At 31.5% G+C, this 19,786-nt stretch overlaps 2 protein-coding genes across 7 annotated transcripts in view; one reads left to right on the top strand and one right to left on the bottom strand.

The window, feature by feature from the left end:
• The window catches only part of LOC121443429 (zinc finger protein 711), a 30,192-nt gene extending 17,678 nt beyond the window's left edge, over positions 1–12,514 (top strand). For 4 of the 6 annotated variants that reach the window (XM_041645181.1, XM_041645179.1, XM_041645183.1 and 1 more), the window contains 5 exons: positions 2,860–3,015; positions 3,661–3,798; positions 7,512–7,556; positions 9,040–9,183; positions 9,850–12,514. In XM_041645181.1, the coding sequence (XP_041501115.1) occupies positions 2,860–3,015; positions 3,661–3,798; positions 7,512–7,556; positions 9,040–9,183; positions 9,850–11,027 (1,661 nt within the window). In that variant the 3' untranslated portion in view covers positions 11,028–12,514. Of the gene's footprint in view, positions 1–2,859; positions 3,016–3,660; positions 3,799–6,105; positions 6,252–7,498; positions 7,557–9,039; positions 9,184–9,849 lie in introns of all 6 variants that reach the window. The other 2 variants (XM_041645185.1, XM_041645184.1) reach the window with 2 other exon arrangements.
• A 2,155-nt stretch (positions 12,515–14,669) lies between these two features.
• Pof1b (POF1B actin binding protein) overlaps positions 14,670–19,786 on the bottom strand; it is a 73,278-nt gene continuing 68,161 nt past the window's right edge. Inside the window, exon 17 of the mRNA XM_041645205.1 lies at positions 14,670–18,467. Coding sequence (XP_041501139.1) covers positions 18,462–18,467 — 6 coding nt within the window. The 3' untranslated portion in view covers positions 14,670–18,461. The remainder of the gene's footprint in view (positions 18,468–19,786) is intronic.

Here is a 19,786-nt window from a genome sequence, read left to right as displayed (position 1 = left end):
GGTTTTAAAAAGAAGGCCATCAATTTGGGGATTAGTGAGGTGGGCATGGGAGACATGAGAGAGATGAGGGAAATGATGTAATTATATTTTAATCCATTTTTTAGAATGAGTATTACACTGTATATTGCAATAAAATGGAATTTTAATCAGATTGTGGCAGTGATCTACAAAAGAATATTGAATACTTCCAACCTTTTTAGTGCTGGTAAACAATGTACCTTACTTATGTTCTTGTCTTTAATGCTAATAGAATTTTGTGGATGTGTTATATTGCTCACCTAGAAGGTGGGTCCTGAAACTATGGTGTATGCCTTAAAATAAGCAAAAAAAAAATTAAGCTTGAATCTTTTAAGTATTTAATTTTTATCTATATTAAGAACGGCCACTTAAAGGCAAGTAGTAATCCATTCCTATAATTTCAGTACTGGAGAGCCAAGGCAGGAAGCTTGCAAGCTGCAGTGGCCTGCGGCTCTATGTCCTAAAATTAATTAGTAAGAAAATATGTAAAAATTTATTTCTTAAGTCATTTTGTTTCCTAGTAAAACTTTGTTAATGTTGTATTTTCTGTACCTAAGAATATAGAATAAATATTGGTTAAGCTGATAGCTAAACTCTTCAAAGTTCACACCAGCTTTAAAAATAACTATCATTTATGAGTTAAAAATACAGAACAAATTCAGTTGCTTCATACATTTCAAAATTGTTCATTCTGAAATGCTTAATCTAATCAAAAAACAATGGGTACATTAAATATTAAAAGTATGAAGCTTCTTTTTTAAGTAGAAGTAAAATCAGAAAGAACACCAACAGAAAAAGTGATTAGGACATATCAACTATAATTTCAATATTTACAGGTAAAATTAAGATATATAGTTTAGAACTAGCCAAAAATATTTCATTACAAAAATCTTTTATTTCAATTATTTTAAATTACTGTGTTCTAGAAGGAAATATGGTCACTTAATTTATGTGTAATAATGACATATTTATAAATGAGTGTATTTTATTGTTTTTTTCAATTTTCAAATATTCCAACCTCCCAAATTTGTATTTTGGGTCTTTAAAAATGTGTTCTATGAATCCTGTTTTCAAATCATGAATGAGCAAGTGCTTGTTCCTTAAAAATTAACTTTTTTAAAAATATTTTTATGATCTCATCATTTTATTTGTTATTAGTAAGAAAAACTTTCAAGCAGTATATATATATATATATATATATATATATATATATCTTCATCCTAATTTATGAAATTGTCACCCCAAAATTGCTAAAAATACAGTAATGTGATTAGGAGCTTTAGTGGAATAGAAATATTTACATCATTTTTGTGTCATTTGAGTGCTAGCTTTTATTGGCAATAGTATATTTAAACTTTTAAGTGGAATGGAATCATTTATATTTAAACAAAAAGATAAAATAACTTTTCAGTGTTAAAATAATTTGTGAAGTGCTTTCATTGTTTTCCATTTCATTGGACAAAACAGCATTTTTGATGACATACCAAACTTGAAACTGAACTAGGGAAAATGTAGATTTTTCACTCATTTAGATCTGCTTCAATTTTTAAGAAGTACCAAGATTATAGCTCTTTAGTGCATTTTATTCTATTTTTCATAGTTTTAAAATTGTTAGATATTAGATAAATACTAGGGCTTCAGTCTTTTATGTTTCATATGTGGTATTCTGAAATATGTAATGGCACAATTTTGGTTTCTATTATGCTTTAGTTTTTATAGGAACAGTATTGGAAGTAAAATGGTAGGGACATACTTATAGAGAATATATTGCTTGAATATGACTTATGGTTGTTATAAGATCGTTAATAGAATATCTATTTTATAGTGATATGTTGTGTCCTCAGAAACTGTAGAACAGAATAAAATTTATGCATATTGAAAATCTTTAGTAATAGTCCCAAATATGATTGCTTTACCTTAATATATGACTTTTATTCATGTGCTCTGAAGCATCAGATTTTTTATGAGGAAAAGTACCATGCAGTTAGGTATTATCTGTGTTTCTGATTTTAAAAGAAAGCATATGTTTACACATACACAAAATTTGTGTTTTGAAATTCGTTTCAAATGCGTCAACAGAAATTTGAGCTCTTAGATAATATTTCATGATGAGTAATGAAAAGTTCTTTTTACTAAATCATTTGCGTATGTTTTATTTCATCTTTTAAAATAATAGATTTTATAAATTAATTGTTTTAGAAAGAACTGCTTTTTAATTTAGGATTTGTTTATGTAAATTTATAACTCTTCTTTTTTCTGTTACAGATTTTAGTGATAGGATTTTACATAAAATACAGTCTATGTTTTATTTCATAATTACATGTAAAATGAATACCTAAGTAGATGATACCCCTCTTTTCTCATCTAAAGCTCGATGCTTCAGTGAATATAAAAACATTATATATGAAAAGGCAAAGGCACAGTTTTTGAAGTCACCACTTTTTTATGTTAAAATTGTATTCTCTATAGTTTTAAGGATAACATTAATATCATAGGAGCACTATATGTGAACTGCAGTGTATAGATATTCATAAACTGCCAAAATCATAAGTCCTATTCAAGAAATATGGCCTACCTAAATACATGTTTGCTTTTTTAAATTTTAATATATCTTATACAGAGACTGGTTTGGGTAATATGATGTAATTTAAAAAAAAATTTAAGTAATTCTGATCTTGAGTATTGTTTTCATGAAACATCATTTTTAGTGACTGTATAATAGGTCACTAAGGGACTATAGTGGGTAGGTGGTTAAAACATTTTAATTTTGCCATTATGCTTACCACTCATTAAATGTCAGATGTAATTTTTGACTGAAATAGTTTCCTTTATATTTTGCAGTGGATGATGTGGGAGAGAAGTTAGAACATATGGGAAACACACCATTAAAAATCGGTAGTGATGGCTCACAAGAAGATGTTAAAGAAGATGGATTTGGTTCAGAAGTGATAAAAGTGTATATATTTAAAGCAGAGGCTGAAGATGACGTTGAAATAGGTACAGAACTCTTTTAATTCCATGATATAAGAGACATTAGAATTCTTACCTTTCATGGGGATTATTCTAAAGTTCTCAAAGACAAAAATGTTTATAGGCTTCCTAATGTATTTCTAAAACTGTGTATGAATATCTACATATAAAGTGGAGTGAGGACGATTCTGATATGAAACTATTATGGCATAAAATTGTAAAACAAATGAAAATAATTGGAATTAGAATAAGGCTTATAATGAGTGTTAATGAGCATTGATAACAGAGGCAGGTATTTTGGTTTTTAAAACTACTTCTAGCGCTTAACTGAGAAACCTTCAATGACTTGTATGATCTCTGCCTTGTTTCTTATGATGGCCATAATGATTGTGACTACCTAATGTAGTTTTTATGAGAAAAAAGTGATATATATATATATATGTATGTATTTTATATATTATATATATAATTTTTATAGTGCATGGCATGTAAGTATGACATAAATGTTAACATCTGAAACGAGGGATAAGTTTTCCAAAGTATAATTTACATGAATATTTTCATGTACTTTGAAGTTTTTTAGAATTTTTGTATGTTCTCTATATCCTCTTCATTATTTCATGGATTTATTTCATGATATATTTATAGTTTGCGTGTGTTTTAATTTTTAAGGTGGGACAGAAATTGTCACAGAGAGTGAATATACCAGTGGACATTCTGTAGCTGGAGTGGTTGACCAGAGCCGAATGCAGCGAGAGAAAATGGTTTACATGGCAGTCAAAGATTCTTCCCAAGAAGAAGATGATATCAGTAAGATAAAATGGCACTGCAGTGACTTATAAGAAGCAGTGATAAAACTTTAAAGCATTGATAACAAAAGTAGATTACTAAATAAAAACAAAGTTTAGGAAATAAGGAATTTCTTGCAAATATTTTTTAAAAGTGTTCTTTTAGGCATTCCTGCACCAATGTATTACTCAGATAGGGATACATGAATTCTACATTTCAAATAATATGTTACAAAGAGATGAATAGTTTATCGTTTTTGATATAATGAAGTTTACAAATATATAGAAATTGAATCATATAGTATACATTTTGTTTATATAATTACATCTGTTTAATTGGGGCTAGAGAGGTGGCTCAATAGTTAAAAGCACTTACTGCTCTTGCCAGGTTCAGTTTCAATTCTTATGTCTAGCAAATTATAACCACCTGTAACTCTAGTTTCAGGGGATCCAACACCTTCTTCTGGCTTACATGGGTACATGCACACATGTAGTGCACATAAGTTCACATTGTAATACACATATAAATTTAAGAAAATAACCATTTTTAGATCTGTTTAGTTTCATTTATCTTTAATAATTCAACTCTGAGGTGGAAAATACTTTTCTTTTATAAGACAATAAAGGCTCAGAGAAAATAAGTTGCCCAAGACCTTTATAGTACTAAAATTTGAATTCTTGTCTAACTTTACTTCCTGTGTTTCCTCCACATGGCAGTAAGCACATTTGGCCTATGTGGATTTAACAGTGGAAGGGCTAACTGGTTCATATCCTATCATTGATAAGTTAAGTGGGTAAATAATTATATAAGTTATTCTGCCAGGATCTCAATTTGTTATGCTGTTCATGAATAATTGTTATTAGGGTTTCTTGGGAGTGAGAACTGAGGACCACAGGGTAAAAATCTTATTCAGATTTGCTTTCTTTTGTCATGTTTCACTCTTTGTTTATTTTTCATGAAGGTATTTTATTCTCCATTGTCTTTATGTCATTATGCAGTTTTTTGCTAAGGCTACATTTGTCTTGTTGCCATGCTGACAAACACTATTTTGTCATCATAGAAGGGCAAGAGCCTCCTTTTCACAGAAAGACCATGATAGTTTATGTTCTACTTATGCCAAACTCTAATAACTACTACTAAAGTCTTTCTTTATCAACTATAGAGGGCTGAATTCTACCTCCCTTTCACAGCTGAAAATACCAAAATACTTGGTGGAGAGTATTTGAATAGGGAACAAAACGTTTATTGAAATAACCTTTGTTTCATCTCTAAATCATATTATTTTTTTACTCACTGATTAAGTAAGAGGCATGGTAGGAGATGAGAAACTGAGGCATAGGTTTAGCTAATGCCAGAATTCACTAGGAATTTGGAAAACTTAGACCAGTATTTTGTGGTTATTAAAGAGGAGAAACTGGAGGATACCTTTCACTCTACTGTGTTTATACATTTCCTCTAAAGGAAATAGACGATTCAAATTTTTTAATCGTAAGGAAAGCATATATTGAATTCAACGATGCATTTATGACATTAAATAGAGATCAATTTTCGCAGAAGGCATGTAAATTTTCTCTCTAGGTTTAAATTCTTAACTCCAATAATAATATTTTTAAATGTTTTATTTTTCTGTCAGTAGTGTACTTAAATTTCATGCTTCTTGAAGAGGGTCTACTAATTCTTGAGCAACAGCATTTCATATTTATATATGCATATATAATATATAATTTTAATTATTTTTAAAAGTTTACTCAGTGATTAGTATATTGATTATTATTCATTATACATATGGTTCTTTCAAAATAGTGCAGGAAAGCATAAATTACTCTGTAGCAATATTTTCATAGAAAATGTTTTCTGAGTTCCAAAAAGCTCTCAGGAAGATTGATAGAATAACTCCCCGATTATAAAATTGCAGTGTCTTATGGATTGTAATACCCTGTTCAAGCACACCTGTTTTGTAAGTATAAAAGTCATTTTCAGAGACAGGCATGATGGTTCATGGCTGTAATCCCAGGACACAGAAGGCTGAAGACTGCAAGTTTTAGACCAGCTTTTGGCTGCAAAGCAATACCTTGTCTCAGAATGAAAAATAAAGAAGCCATTTTCATAGAACTTGTTTCTAATACATAAAGATACTACTTTTGGTAAACAATTGTCTTCTAGAAGCATTAGCTATCAAAAATATCTAATATAAACTAAATTTAAATTTATACATTTTAAAATTAACTAACGTGAAATTTTGAAAACTTTTTAAACTTGTTTGAAAATATTTTTGCCCATTTATTAAATACTTGAGATTGTAAACAAGCAATTATTTCTAAAATTTAGGTTATGCTGAAATATCAAATGAACCATACATGGAAATCACTATAGGGGAAGAGGAAGAAACAGTCCTTGAGATTCAGCTTGAGAACACTGATGTTAATAATGCAGGTTTCCCTGTTGTCTATCCTGCATCATATGGTAGGATACTAGTATTTTTACCTAAGTACATAAAGTATGTATTTACCACGCCTTTGAGCAATTTAATATTCTGTGCTATAATGCCACTATGTACTGGCTAATAGTGAAATGGATTAATAAAAATGCTGCAGGATCCCCGCAGCAGCAGGCAGCAGGCCATGTGGCTGCAGGCAGTGGGCAGAGAGCAGCCAGTCCTAGGCAGAGACTGGACAGGAGACCATGCCACCAAGTCTCTGAAGGTGGCTGGTCCTGGGCAGGGAACCATGTAGTGGCAGGGAGAGACAGACAGATAGGCTCGCTATGCAGAGTGAGGTTGGATATTTATTAAGTAGGTTATGGATGGGAGGGGAGAAGGGGAGAAGAGTAGAGAGGGAGGGAGGAAGGGAGAGAGAGAGAGAAGGGAAGGGGAGGGGAGGGGAGAGGAGGGGAAAGAAGGGAGAAGAGAAGGTGGGAGAGAAGGGAGAGATGGAAGCTGCCTTTCTGAGAGGAAGACAAAAAAGAGAGAGAGCTCAGGCAGGAAGCTGAAAATCAGCCTGTCTCAGGAGATGGGGGAGTGAGCGTGGCTTGTCTATTAAAGAGAAAAAACAGTCATTACGAATAGAATGAAATAGTCTTCTGTGAATTGATTCATCTCCAGTTATTTTACATGATTTTTCTATCACTATTAAACCTTGTTTACTGCATTTTTGTTAGGATCGCTTCTAAATCCTACCTGTATAGGTGAGCACCATAAAATATTTTTATAAAATAGGAGTACTATTTTAAAATTTATCCTTCCCCTTTTACAAAAATGTATTTCATTTGTTGACACACAAACAATAAAACTGAGGTTCTGAAAAAAGCAAATTCTCTAGAATATATCTTCATTTATCAAGTTTTTTTCTTAGCCCATTTTGTCTTTTGTTAGTCTCATTTTTTATAATGTATACATTAAAAGCTTCTGATGTACAATGCATTAATTTATCCAAAGTTGTTTTTTTCCAAGTTTCATTCATTTCATTGTTTCATGTATTGAATATCTTCATTGCTAAGTGTACTCTGCAGAAATAGCTACTCAGTTTTCACTTAAAATGAAAAACTGTTCAAGATATTATCAATTCTAATGAAGCAGACAGTAATATTTATTTTCAGAGTGGAGAATATTATCTAACTTATGTAAATTTTCAATAACAAGTGTATTTCATTGAGAAATTTGAGCAAAGGTAAAATTTTATAGGTTAAAATAGGTTCTGTAGGCAGTATATTAGTTTATAATTAGTCCCTTTTTATAGATGAAAGAAGAGTTTCCAGAAGGTATGAAGATTGTCAAGCAACAGGTGAGACAGCACTATAAAAGAGATAAAAATTAAATGTTTTGTTTTATATACTACTTGATAAGTAAAAAATTTAGCTTTGATTTCAGTAGTCATATTTGTTGGACTATTATTGAAATTATGTAGGGGTTTGCCTCTTTAACAACCAACATACATAAATACAGTGTGCATTAAGTTATGAATGAAATCCATTTTAGATTTCCCTGATGATACAAGAATTAGACAGTTTACCACATAGGCTGTAAAAGGTCCCTTTAGAAAAACTACATAAATTACTTGAAGAATAAAAGAACAATTGTTCATATCAACCATTTGTCAACGTTAGAGTGAGACTGCCTTCTTAATTTCTATGGAAAACATCTAATATGAATATATCATAAATTCATACCTAGTTTAATACATTGTGTTTAGTGTTATTCCATGATGGATCAGTTTCTTTATCTTAGGGAGACTTTTTCTAATGACAAAGTATATAATTTTTCAGTTTTTTCCCCATGGGCAGTATTTCACTCTAAATTTTAATATAGGTTTAATAGAAATCAACAGAAGACATATATATCAGCATATATGCTAGTCTGACAGTTTTGTGATTTGAAAATTTAGTGTATTTCTTAGTTATTATTCTATTGCTGTTAAGAGCTGTTACCAAGGCAGCTTTTATTAAAGAAAGCATTTAATTGGTGTCTTGCTTACAGTTTCAGTGATTCAGTCCATTATCACCATGTCAGGAAGCATGGCAGTAGGCAAACAGGTAGGCAGGCAGGCTTGGGGATGAGAACTTACATCCTGTTCAGTAGGTAGGCAGGCCAGCAGAAAGAGATACTGTGCTTAAGGTAGGGTTTTGAAACCTCAAAGTCCACCTCACCTTCTCCTACAAGGGCACACTGTCTCCAATAAGTCCACAGCTCCCAGTCCTTCCCAAACTGTTCCACTAACTGGGAACCAAATACTCAAACATATGTGCCTTTGGGGACTATGCTCATTCAAACCGTCACAATTTTGCATGCATTAATCATAATTAAATTGAAGAAAATTACCTGCTAAGTCTATTTTAATTCCTGAAGTCAGTCTAAATAATAATTTTCACACCATAAAACTTACATGTAGCATCTATTTTACATATAACTACAATGACTATATTGGTTCACTTAGTTATATATGTTCTTTTCTGAATCCCTTTAATATTGTCAGGTTCTATTCATAAGAAATTAATCTGATGTCATAATTTTGTATGTTATATTAATCTTACCAGTTTATTCCTTAAGAGGGTGGTCATGTTGAAATAACTTAAATTTGTGTGCTGTCTTACTCAATGTGCTTGCATGTACAAAAGAGGATATGAATTAAACTTAGAAGAATGAGAACATGTGTATACTTTTTGGATTTTATATCATAACTTAGTACCATGTCACATCAAGTCATTTACTTAACAAAGCCCTAAAACTATAAATATATGCAATTGAACAGTTTCCATTTTTGTTCTCAGGAAACACTTTTGACTCAGCGTTAGAAAACAGAAACACTACAGCAGCACAGTACCTTCAAATTTGTGATAGCATTAACACAAATAAAGTACTTAAACAAAAAATCAAGAAGAGGAGAAGGGGAGAAACAAGGCAATGGCAAACAGGTAAAAAAATCTGTTTTATGAATATAGCAATTTGAGATGTACAATTTTATGTAATACAAGGAGGTAAATCAATGTTGGCAAGTTATGCCTCACATAGCCCTGTATATTTTATAGATAACTACATATATTAAGATTTATTTTAACTTATTGTGTGTGTTTGCACCACATGTGTGCAGGTGTTTATGAAGGGCAGAAGACAGTGTTGTATCCCTTGGAACTGCAGTTACATGTAGTTTTGAGCTACCTGACATGAGTGCTGAGAACTAAGCTAAGATCCTCTGCAAGAGCAGCAAGTGCTCTCAACAGCTAGGCTATTTTTCCAGCTCTGATACTACATTTAGCAGTATATGATTGGTGCTCTAAAAATGCTTATTTGCTCCTATTTAAAAGACATCTAAAGGCAAATTTCATATGCTTTAATTATAAAGGTGATTTATTCCTATTTTTTGTATTTCATGCCATAGATTTGTAGTCTATTACTCAGTACTCATTAGTCAGTAAGCAACATTACTACAAAAATTTTATAAAATGCATTTTTATCTTATAAGGCTTTTATTCAACTTAGTATTTCCACATAGTGAATTTTAGCTAGTTTCAGGAGCAGTTTTGTAAATTATTTTAAAGCAGTGTGATCAAATGTCACAATTTCCTTTTTTTTCTATCCAGCTGTTATAATAGGCCCTGATGGACAGCCCTTGACAGTATACCCTTGCCATATTTGCACAAAAAAGTTTAAATCCAGGGGATTCTTAAAAAGACACATGAAGAATCATCCTGATCATTTGATGAGAAAGAAATATCAGTGTACAGATTGTGACTTTACAACTAACAAGAAAGTTAGTTTCCATAACCACTTAGAAAGCCATAAGCTCATAAACAAAGTTGACAAAACCCATGAATTTACAGAATACACTCGAAGATACAGAGAAGCTAGTCCACTGAGTTCAAATAAACTCATCTTAAGAGACAAGGAGCCGAAGATGCACAAGTGCAAGTACTGTGACTATGAAACTGCCGAACAAGGACTGTTAAACAGACATTTGCTGGCTGTTCACAGTAAGAATTTCCCTCATGTTTGTGTTGAGTGTGGAAAGGGTTTTCGTCATCCTTCTGAACTCAAGAAACATATGAGAACCCATACCGGTGAGAAGCCATATCAGTGTCAGTATTGTGTCTTCAGGTGTGCAGATCAATCAAATCTGAAAACTCACATTAAGTCTAAGCATGGTAACAACTTGCCGTATAAATGCGAGCATTGTCCTCAAGCATTTGGTGATGAAAGAGAGCTTCAACGCCATCTGGATTTGTTTCAAGGACATAAAACACACCAATGTCCTCATTGTGATCACAAGAGCACCAACTCAAGTGACCTTAAGCGGCACATCATATCTGTCCATACCAAGGACTTCCCTCACAAATGTGAAGTCTGTGATAAAGGTTTTCATCGTCCTTCAGAGCTTAAAAAACATAGTGATATTCATAAGGGTAGAAAGATTCATCAGTGTAGGCACTGTGACTTTAAAACATCAGATCCATTTATTCTTAGTGGTCATATCCTATCAGTTCATACTAAAGATCAGTCATTGAAGTGTAAGCGGTGCAAGAGAGGGTTCAGACAACAGAATGAGCTCAAAAAGCACATGAAGACGCATACTGGAAGGAAGATTTACCAATGTGAATATTGTGAATACAGCACCACAGATGCATCTGGATTTAAACGGCATGTGATTTCCATACATACAAAAGACTATCCACACAGGTGTGAATTCTGCAAGAAGGGATTCCGAAGGCCATCAGAAAAAAACCAGCATATAATGAGGCACCACAAGGAGACTCTTATATAGTAAGATCAATATAAGGAAGTTATTTACAAAATAAGATGCTATTTGGGAGGAGAATCTCACTGTTTTATCTGGTTTCAAAGCTTGATATTAAGTCATACCTTTACATTCTTTGTATTAAAGATCTTAAAATATTTGGATTAGAAGGGGGATCTCATAGCCCTTTGAAAATTACTTAATGAGTTTAAGATGCACCATAGGATGGTTGCAGAGAAACTTAACTCTGTATTAACAGTATTATATGCATAACTAAACTACAGAGGGGAAAAGTTAAGACACCTTATTTGATTGGTCACACTAGAGATAAGTGTTTTTGAAAGAAGATACATAATCGATTTAGAAATGCTTTGCTGTAGCAAGCAGCCTCACTTTTATGCAATTTTAGAAATGGGGTGGGCAAAGAAAATGCAGTCATCCATCAGTCACTTAGTCATTGAGCCTTTTATATTGTACCTGGACATTGGATTCCAGAAATGGCAAATGTTTTGTGTATTCGTTACAAAGAATCTCACTGAGAAAACAAGTTATATTAATTCAGTGCTAGTAAAAAAAGAGAACTTTAGAGTTGCCAATATTTTATCACAGGATAGGATGTTTAAGACATCGTATTCTGTGCTGAAATCTGAAGTGAAATATAAGAAATAAAGTTCCAGTTTTGGTGTTCAAGTAGATTCAGTATGGCATATATGATAAAGGTGTATTTGAGTTAAATGTGGCTTTCTAAAATGGCTACAACTATGTTACAAAGTCAGCACTATGTTTCTTATAATCTAAATATTAATTGAGAGAACAGTTTTCTTAAATATTTAGAATTTTTAGGACAGTTTTAGTAAGTATGACTGTTTAAGTCTTACTTGCTTTAATGTTTAAAGGTGCAATTTTATGCCATTATTGTAAAGTTTGGTTTTTACAATCTATATACCATATTCTTAATATAAATTTTCAATGAGGCGGTATTTATGCAGTATTTAACAGAACAATATGCTGCCAATAGAGTTTGGAGGTGGATATTCAGTTTACAGTGTATAAATTTAAAATATGCATCCCTTTAACAACGCTTTGTGTTAGCATGCTGCAAATCAAAATGACACTTAATATTAAAAGCTGGTGTAGGGAATTTTAATGAAAATCCTGTTCATAAATGTAATGCATATGATGTGTACTTTTAAGTTTTAGTTGGCTTAATTTAGTTTATATTCAACTGTTCAGCATAACTAAAATGTACTTTTTCTTCATGCTATATTGTGGCTTTGTATTTTAAGTAATATTCATCTTTCTGTTTTGCACCAGATAAGAATCAGTTACTTGAAAACAAATTTTTTATCTTTCTTAACTTCAGAAAACTAAATTTGGAAAATGTACTAAACTTGTGTGTTATGTGGCTGTAAATGATGTACACGCTGTAAAATAAGATTGTTACTGTTATGTGGACTTATTATTTCTAAATGTTACTCATTGAAATGAGCATACAATAAAAAGCATTTATTGCACTTCAAAGTTTTCTAAGTTTGTTTAAAGTTGTGTTATAATGGCATTTCTTTATTAAAGACTTCTCACTTAAACTTTCCCAATATACATTCAGAAGACAAATCATTGATTTAATCATTTGGGAAATGTTTCTTAAAATAAGCATACACTAATGTGCTATTCTCCAGTAGTTATTATTTAACAGAATTCATATTGCTAATATACATATATATCACTATAAGTTAAAATTCTGCCAACTGAGTGATTATTCTTTAAAGCCCATCAGCAGTAAAAATCTGTTAACTTCATGTATTAGACCAGTACCCACAAATCCAGTAATTCACACGTTCACGTAGGGATCTTATTGACATGCACATTCAAATTCAGTTGTAGTGACTGCAGTTTTGTATTTCTAGCAAGTTTACCTGTGTTGTCGTCCTGTGAGTACTAAGCTGATAAAAAGTATCCAGTGTAATTCTAGAATATAGTTCTCTGTTCTTGCTTAAATAACTGGGTAAGTGGATAAAGACAACCCATATTGAGGACATGCCATTAAGAGCAAGAAAATGAAACCTGTAAATACAAATAATCTGATTTGAAATAAACTGACAAACAATGGTGAGCAAGTAGGACTGATAAAGAGATGAGACCTGTGAGAAATTTCTGGTTGGAAACCACTGTGGATTTGAAAGAATGGAGTACAGTTTTCTTTCTTTCTTTTTCTTTATTTCTCTTCCTTCCTACCTCTTTCTTTCTTTCATTTTTTCCCTTTAGTTTATATTTGAGGATCATTCCGGAGACCATAAGGACTATATCACAGAGTTTCTGAGGGAAGCAAGGTGCCATATAAAGAGATTGTTCGTGATTACAGTGGAACTAAAAAAAAATAGATCTGTTACAAATTGTCTCTTAAAAGCTTCAGTCCAGACAGAATCAAAATTCAGCTCACATTACAAATTAAAGGTAGTCATTTAAAGAACAGGTTTTCTTGGCACAGGACTGCCCTGTGTGTCTATATGGAAATTACTGAAAAGTCCTTTTTACAGAATAGCCATCATGTGCTGATGGATTTTTTCAACTACTTTTAATGTTCAACAACTTTAAAAATGATCTATGGCTTGACACAAAGTATCAGGAATTTCTTCCCAGATAGAGTTCTCAGAATCAACTCATGTCCCAAGCAGGATAACCACCAATATCAATCTTGCACTGCTCTTGAAAAGATTTTTTATACACACAAATTCAGGAATAAAATTAAGTTCTGTGTACCCATTACAAATCTTCAATGATTAAGGTTACATTACAAAGCTTGTTTCATTTATATTATTTTTATTCTCTTTATTCACTTAACAATAATTGGTTATTTGATGCCTCCCTCTCCCAGTGGTTTAATTTGAAGGGAACCCCAGAAACTATTTAAAGAAGTTTTGGTAAATGATAGAATTTTCTCATTTATGAAGGCAGAGGAACCATAGAATCATAGCCGACTAAACCTGGGACTCTATCCAATTAAGTTTTTTTTTTCTTTAATTTTTGAGTAAATGTTTGTTTAGAAGAACATGCTGGTATAGGACTATGTTATAACTATAGAATATCATTAGTTTGAAGAATCTTATTTCTCAATTTCATGTAGATCAACTCTATCCTTCTAAAGCATTACCTTGTACACCTGAAACCTATAAGAGAGGTTGCATACAAACTCTGATCCTAGATGCCTGCCTTTTCCAACTATTATGCCTTTATATTTGTACATTTTCAAGTAACTACCCCAAAGAGAATTGTGTTTTATTTAAAAACCTGAACCAATTGGAAGTATTAATATTGCCTCATACATTCCTTAATGTCTTAAGTCACCTCCCATCTGATTTACAATCTCTGTCATTCTAGAAACAGATATTTTCCTCAGTATGACTGTCTCACTAGACTCCTTTAGGAAACTACATAAAATATGTATATATTGGCTCATTTAAATAAATTGGTTTTGTTGGGTCCAGATTCACACAAAAAGTATTCAACACCGATGGTATTAGCAAAGTACATTACTAAAGCATTTTTTTTATTTTTTAAATTTATTTATTTATTAAGGATTTCTGCCTTGTCCCCACAACCGCTTCCCATTTCCCTCCCCCTCCCCCGATCAAGTCCCCCTCCCTCATCTGCTCGAAGAGCAATCAGGGTTCCCTGACCTGTGGGAAGCCCAAGGACTGCCCACCTCTATCCAGGTCATTTTTTTTATGCATTTAATATATTAAAAAGGAACATAGTATAAATGCTGTGGTATAAAGAGGATCCACATTTTTCACAGAATTCTTAAAAACGATTTTACAGTGAACAAGCATCTTGAAACATGGAAGTATTATTAAACAAAATTTCAAAACTATAATCCTTGCAGTGAAACATTTTGCCATTTTATCTATCAACATTACTGTTCTTCTAAAAAGAATTTATCAACACTGTCTTCTTATGTAAAAATATACATGTAGATATTTAACTTCCTGAGTGACTAGTCATACATCAAATATAATTTAATGAAAGGATTTTAAAGTTCTTAGAATGAACTAGTATAGATTTATAATGTATACTTGTGATAAAATTCAAGAGCATACCACAGAATTTGTACTTAAATTCTGAATTAGAAAATGATTTATCCCCAAACAAAACCAATAAACTGTTTTAAATAAACTGTTAATAAAACGGATTACTGAGTTCCATTTTCTCATTTATTAACAAAATGCAGATAGTCATTTCAGACTACCAACTTGGATACTTCCTACTATATACACCAAAATGATTTCATTACCAAGAAAATCTTTGCAACACAAAAGGGTGAGATAATTCAAATATTTGCTTTATAATACAACCAATCTATACAGTTCATCTTCCCTAGACTGAAGTGACTGGAATGGTGGGACATTCTTTTCTGTGGAATCCTCCCTCTTCAGAAGCCCTGAGGTACAAATGTGGAGCTCAGTCCTGCCTTCTGTAGGAAACTGATGCTAGGCTTAAAGTCGTCTCTTTTTCAAAGACAGGTGGAAAACTGTGGGGCTACTCCATACAGTTTTAGAAATATTTCCAGAACAACTTAATGAAAAGGGCCTAAGCATTTTGTTTTAAAGTCTGCCCCTTAAAAGAATTCTGTAGCATGTATTTCAAACAAAAACACTGCTGGGATGAGAAACCAAAGTTTACAAACACAATTTGGTGTTTTTGAGGGTTTCTCTGTGGCTGTCTTGGAACTTACTTTGCATACCAGGCTGGCCTCAAACTCAAAGATCCACCTGCTCTAGTTCCTGAGTGGAGTGCTGAGATTAAAGGTATGTGCCACCACGACCAGCTTTGTATAAACACATTCTTTATGAGATAAAGATAATTGTACTTGTGTCACATAACAATTCCACTATTCATTTGTATAATAAAAAGAGGTAGGTCTTATTCTGGAGTATATAGTAGGTATTTTTATTAATAAAAGATATGCTTATTATAGTCTTTACTGAAATACCTTGTTTACTATTTATCCTAGAGTAAGTATTGAACACTATGTGCTTTTCAGTTAAAAAAAAAACTCCCACAAAATAAAGTACATTTTGTAATGGTGTGTCATGGTGAAAATGGGCGATTTGAGGAAATTATTTGAAAATAGTTACTTTGAAAAGAATTTCTGTTTTCCAAATAAGTGTAATCTTTATAAATTGCAATAATGAGAAAGAAATGCAAAGAGAATTTTGTTAAATTGATATAAATTTGATGGTTAAATTTTTTTTAAATTGCCCTCCTTTTATAGTCTTTAAGTTTGAAAAAATTAATATGGCTAAAGCACCCGTATAAAGATGGGAAGAAATGTCTTAGCAAACGATGTTTGGGCTTAGAAAATAAATTTGTAAGCAAAGGTATTATGATATTGTACTTTGCATCAGTTGGTTGTCAAACTTTTGTTAAAGTTCCACATTTAGTAGGCAACATCAAAAAGAGTTTTTTTGTTTTCGTTTTACAGTATTGCTTCTAACCTCCTGTATAAACATTCGAATGATAAAAACTTCCTGCCAATATATGAAGATAAGCTAAAAATCGTTCCTATACATCTCCAATTTGAAGTTCCACAAAGACCATATAGATGCTTAACATCTTTTTTATTTAGACATATACACAAATTTGCATGTCAGACTTTAGTCTTCATTTTATTTGACAAATCTGAAGTGAAAACATAGAAATAGAAATGAGATAAACAGGCATCCTCACCTGACATCATTGAGAAACTTTATGGAATTGGTGAAAGGAAAATACATCAATTTAGTTCGTCTTAATTCTATTGATCTTATTTTCAAATACAGAGAAAATCTCTCTGCCATTAAGTTTTGTAAGAGGGTTTTTTTTCTTTAAAAAATTGGTAACTATAATGAGAAACTTTTAGATGACTCTAACGCACCATCCTTGATCAAATGGGCTGTCATTTTAATTGCTCTATAATTTTGGATATGAATAGTTTTTAGTTGTTTTGAAACAGTCCTACTTATTCTCATTTTCAAACTAATTATGGCAGCTTTCTGCCAAGGTAATTAAAACATCCTCTTACAACCTTTTTAATGGATAGATAATATACTACACTTTTGCTACAGTTAAATATATGAGTAGCTAACAGAGGAGAAACATCTTTTCATAAAATAGAGGATCACTGTATTGATAAAACAAATTTTATTCGTGTTTCAGAACTTAATGTCTAGCTCAAATGTTATGATAATATAAATAAGACTCTTAATTTCATTATCAAGACTTTTTAAATATTTCTCAGCTATAGGTCCAGTTAGTATAGTGCCACAGTCATGCCTATCTTAACTGCTTCTTAGTATAATGAATAATTTTTAGAATATGCCTATAAACTGAAAAATTTTATAAAGGTTTCTGTAAATATTTTAGTACAAAACTATGTACTAGAAATGTAATCTGAATGTATTTGTTACATTAATTCTAACTTTGATGAAATAAATTGTAGGTTTTAATTAGGTTATACTATGAAATTTATTATTGTAATTTATTTAGCAAATATTTGTATCTACCTTGTAAAGTCATTACAATTCAACTAAGAAACTTCTAAATACATTAAAGACCCTACTATAAAATATTCTTCAAGTAAGATACAGTTATCAAATATCTTTTATTATTTTTATTACTTAAGTTTTTATGATTATGCAATATTTCAATGTTATAGCTATATCACTATGAAAACTTCTACATTCTTATTGCCCCACTACTACAGTATAGTACTATATGTTTTTAAGAAAGTGAATTGGATTACTTGCAGAAAACATGTTTTGAAAGAACAGATTTTTCCCAGGTACTTAGAACAAGTTGCACAATGTATAATTTAGTTAATGTAGTTATTTTAAAAGACATTAGCCCATTTCCTTGATTAACAACATTAACCTCCACCTCTGACTTAGCTATTTCCAAGGCATATTAGCATTGCCACACTCTTGTTTAGTCATAAGCTCAATATGAGAAATGTACATTTAGGCTGTTTATTTCATGCTCTAGTTAACCTATTTTTTTAATTTAATTGTCCTTTGCCTCTGCTTTCTGAAAAATAGCATTGAATCTTGTAGCTAAACTGCACATTTAACATAATAAAAGAACTTGTAAAGAATCTATGCTTACGAATAAGTTCAACATATATGAAGCACCCTATATAAAAGTAGCAGGTTAGGTTCTATAATGTCTGCAACAAGAGTTGAAACAAAGGTTTTTTTTTTCCTATTTGTATGGTGTTGTATCAAATATTTCAATGTGCACAAAAGGATTCAGGTCTCCTAAATGGCTGGGGGAACTCATCTTCATAATTAAATCATCTTATTAGATTGATTGGGATAGGACTATGGTTCACAATTTGATTGTGCTTTAGCAATAGAAAATAACTATTAAAATACTGATGCAGACAGAAAATTTCCTTTGAATTGTAGTCCTGAAAAGTGGATCCATTCATGGCTAGAAAAGAAAAAAATGTATCTTAAAATTGATTCACAATTACTTTAAAATGCTGCCATTATTACATGCACATACATCCCAAAATTATTCAGTTGGATATGTATATTGCTAACAGAATATACTCCTTTATATAATGCTCAATAAAATTATAATCTCTCTGACTTAAGGCATGTGTTTTAAATGGCTGCAAACCAGAAGAAGGGAGATCGGTGTATTTTCTTCTTATTGACATATTTAGAGGTTAAGTACATGCTGAAACATCTCTGATAATTAATAAAGATCTATCATCTGTGAACTTATATAAACATACTCTTCTATAACCCTTTCAGACCTTAACTATTTCATTGGTGACACAGAAATGGCTACTACACTAGACTCTTTATTTCACAGGTTCTTACTCTATTGTCACCTCTGAGGCACATGTCTAGCAATTGTTTCTGAGTCTTAACTTTCAGCACCAAATTATCCTTAAATGAAAAGTATGTGCCCTGTGCAGACCACTTTTGTTGCTAACTGGTTTTTGAGTTATCAAATTCTCTGTATCACTTGATAGTAACAGTTCCCAATTAGTTAATGACCTAAGAAAAATGACTTTGAAAGATTAAACTTTGCATGTATTTTTATTTTTGCTGAAGATTTACTAAATATGGCTTACTTGCACTAGTAACTTAAAAAATTGGTGCTTTCATAATGTGTAAAAGACCATTAGAACTAAAATCATGGTGACTTTATTATTACTGAAGTATTTGGGCTTATTTGACCAAAAGATATATATTTTAGTGAATCATTTAACAACTTTTAATTTTAGTAACAACATTAGAGAAGTATTATTTTAAGACTTAAAACTTTGGTAACTATGTTTGTCATTACAGTAAAAATGTAAAAATACATATATCATAAACCTCAGTTTCTAAATTGCACAATATACTCAATACTATACAACTCAGAAAACAAAACATTATTAGTAAACTGTATGCCCTTCTTATGCTGTCTTGCAATCAGCCCTGCTTTTCCTGATTAACCACTTCTTGAGTTTACTAACAGTGGATTTGCTTTGTTTGTTTTTAGTATATAAGTCACTTGAAAAGTAAATATTAACATAACACAGAAGTTCCTTTCCACACAGTTTTAAATAAGATCACGTATGGTTTGAAAGGTGAAACTCTGAAACTTCTTTCTGCCCATTGTACCTGAGAAATGTTACACATTCCTATGCTTATGATCAATGATTTACTATTAAATATCACATAAAACTGTAGAAGTATATAATTAAGAAAAACTCCAGAGCTCTTTTTTTAATATTAGCAAGTTTGCTGAAG

The sequence above is a fragment of the Microtus oregoni genome, unplaced genomic scaffold (genome assembly GCF_018167655.1).
Source record: "Microtus oregoni isolate MIOR12 unplaced genomic scaffold, Mior012 000107F_000, whole genome shotgun sequence".
Lineage (NCBI taxonomy): Eukaryota > Metazoa > Chordata > Mammalia > Rodentia > Cricetidae > Microtus > Microtus oregoni.
This window is presented reverse-complemented; position numbering and strand designations above follow the sequence as displayed.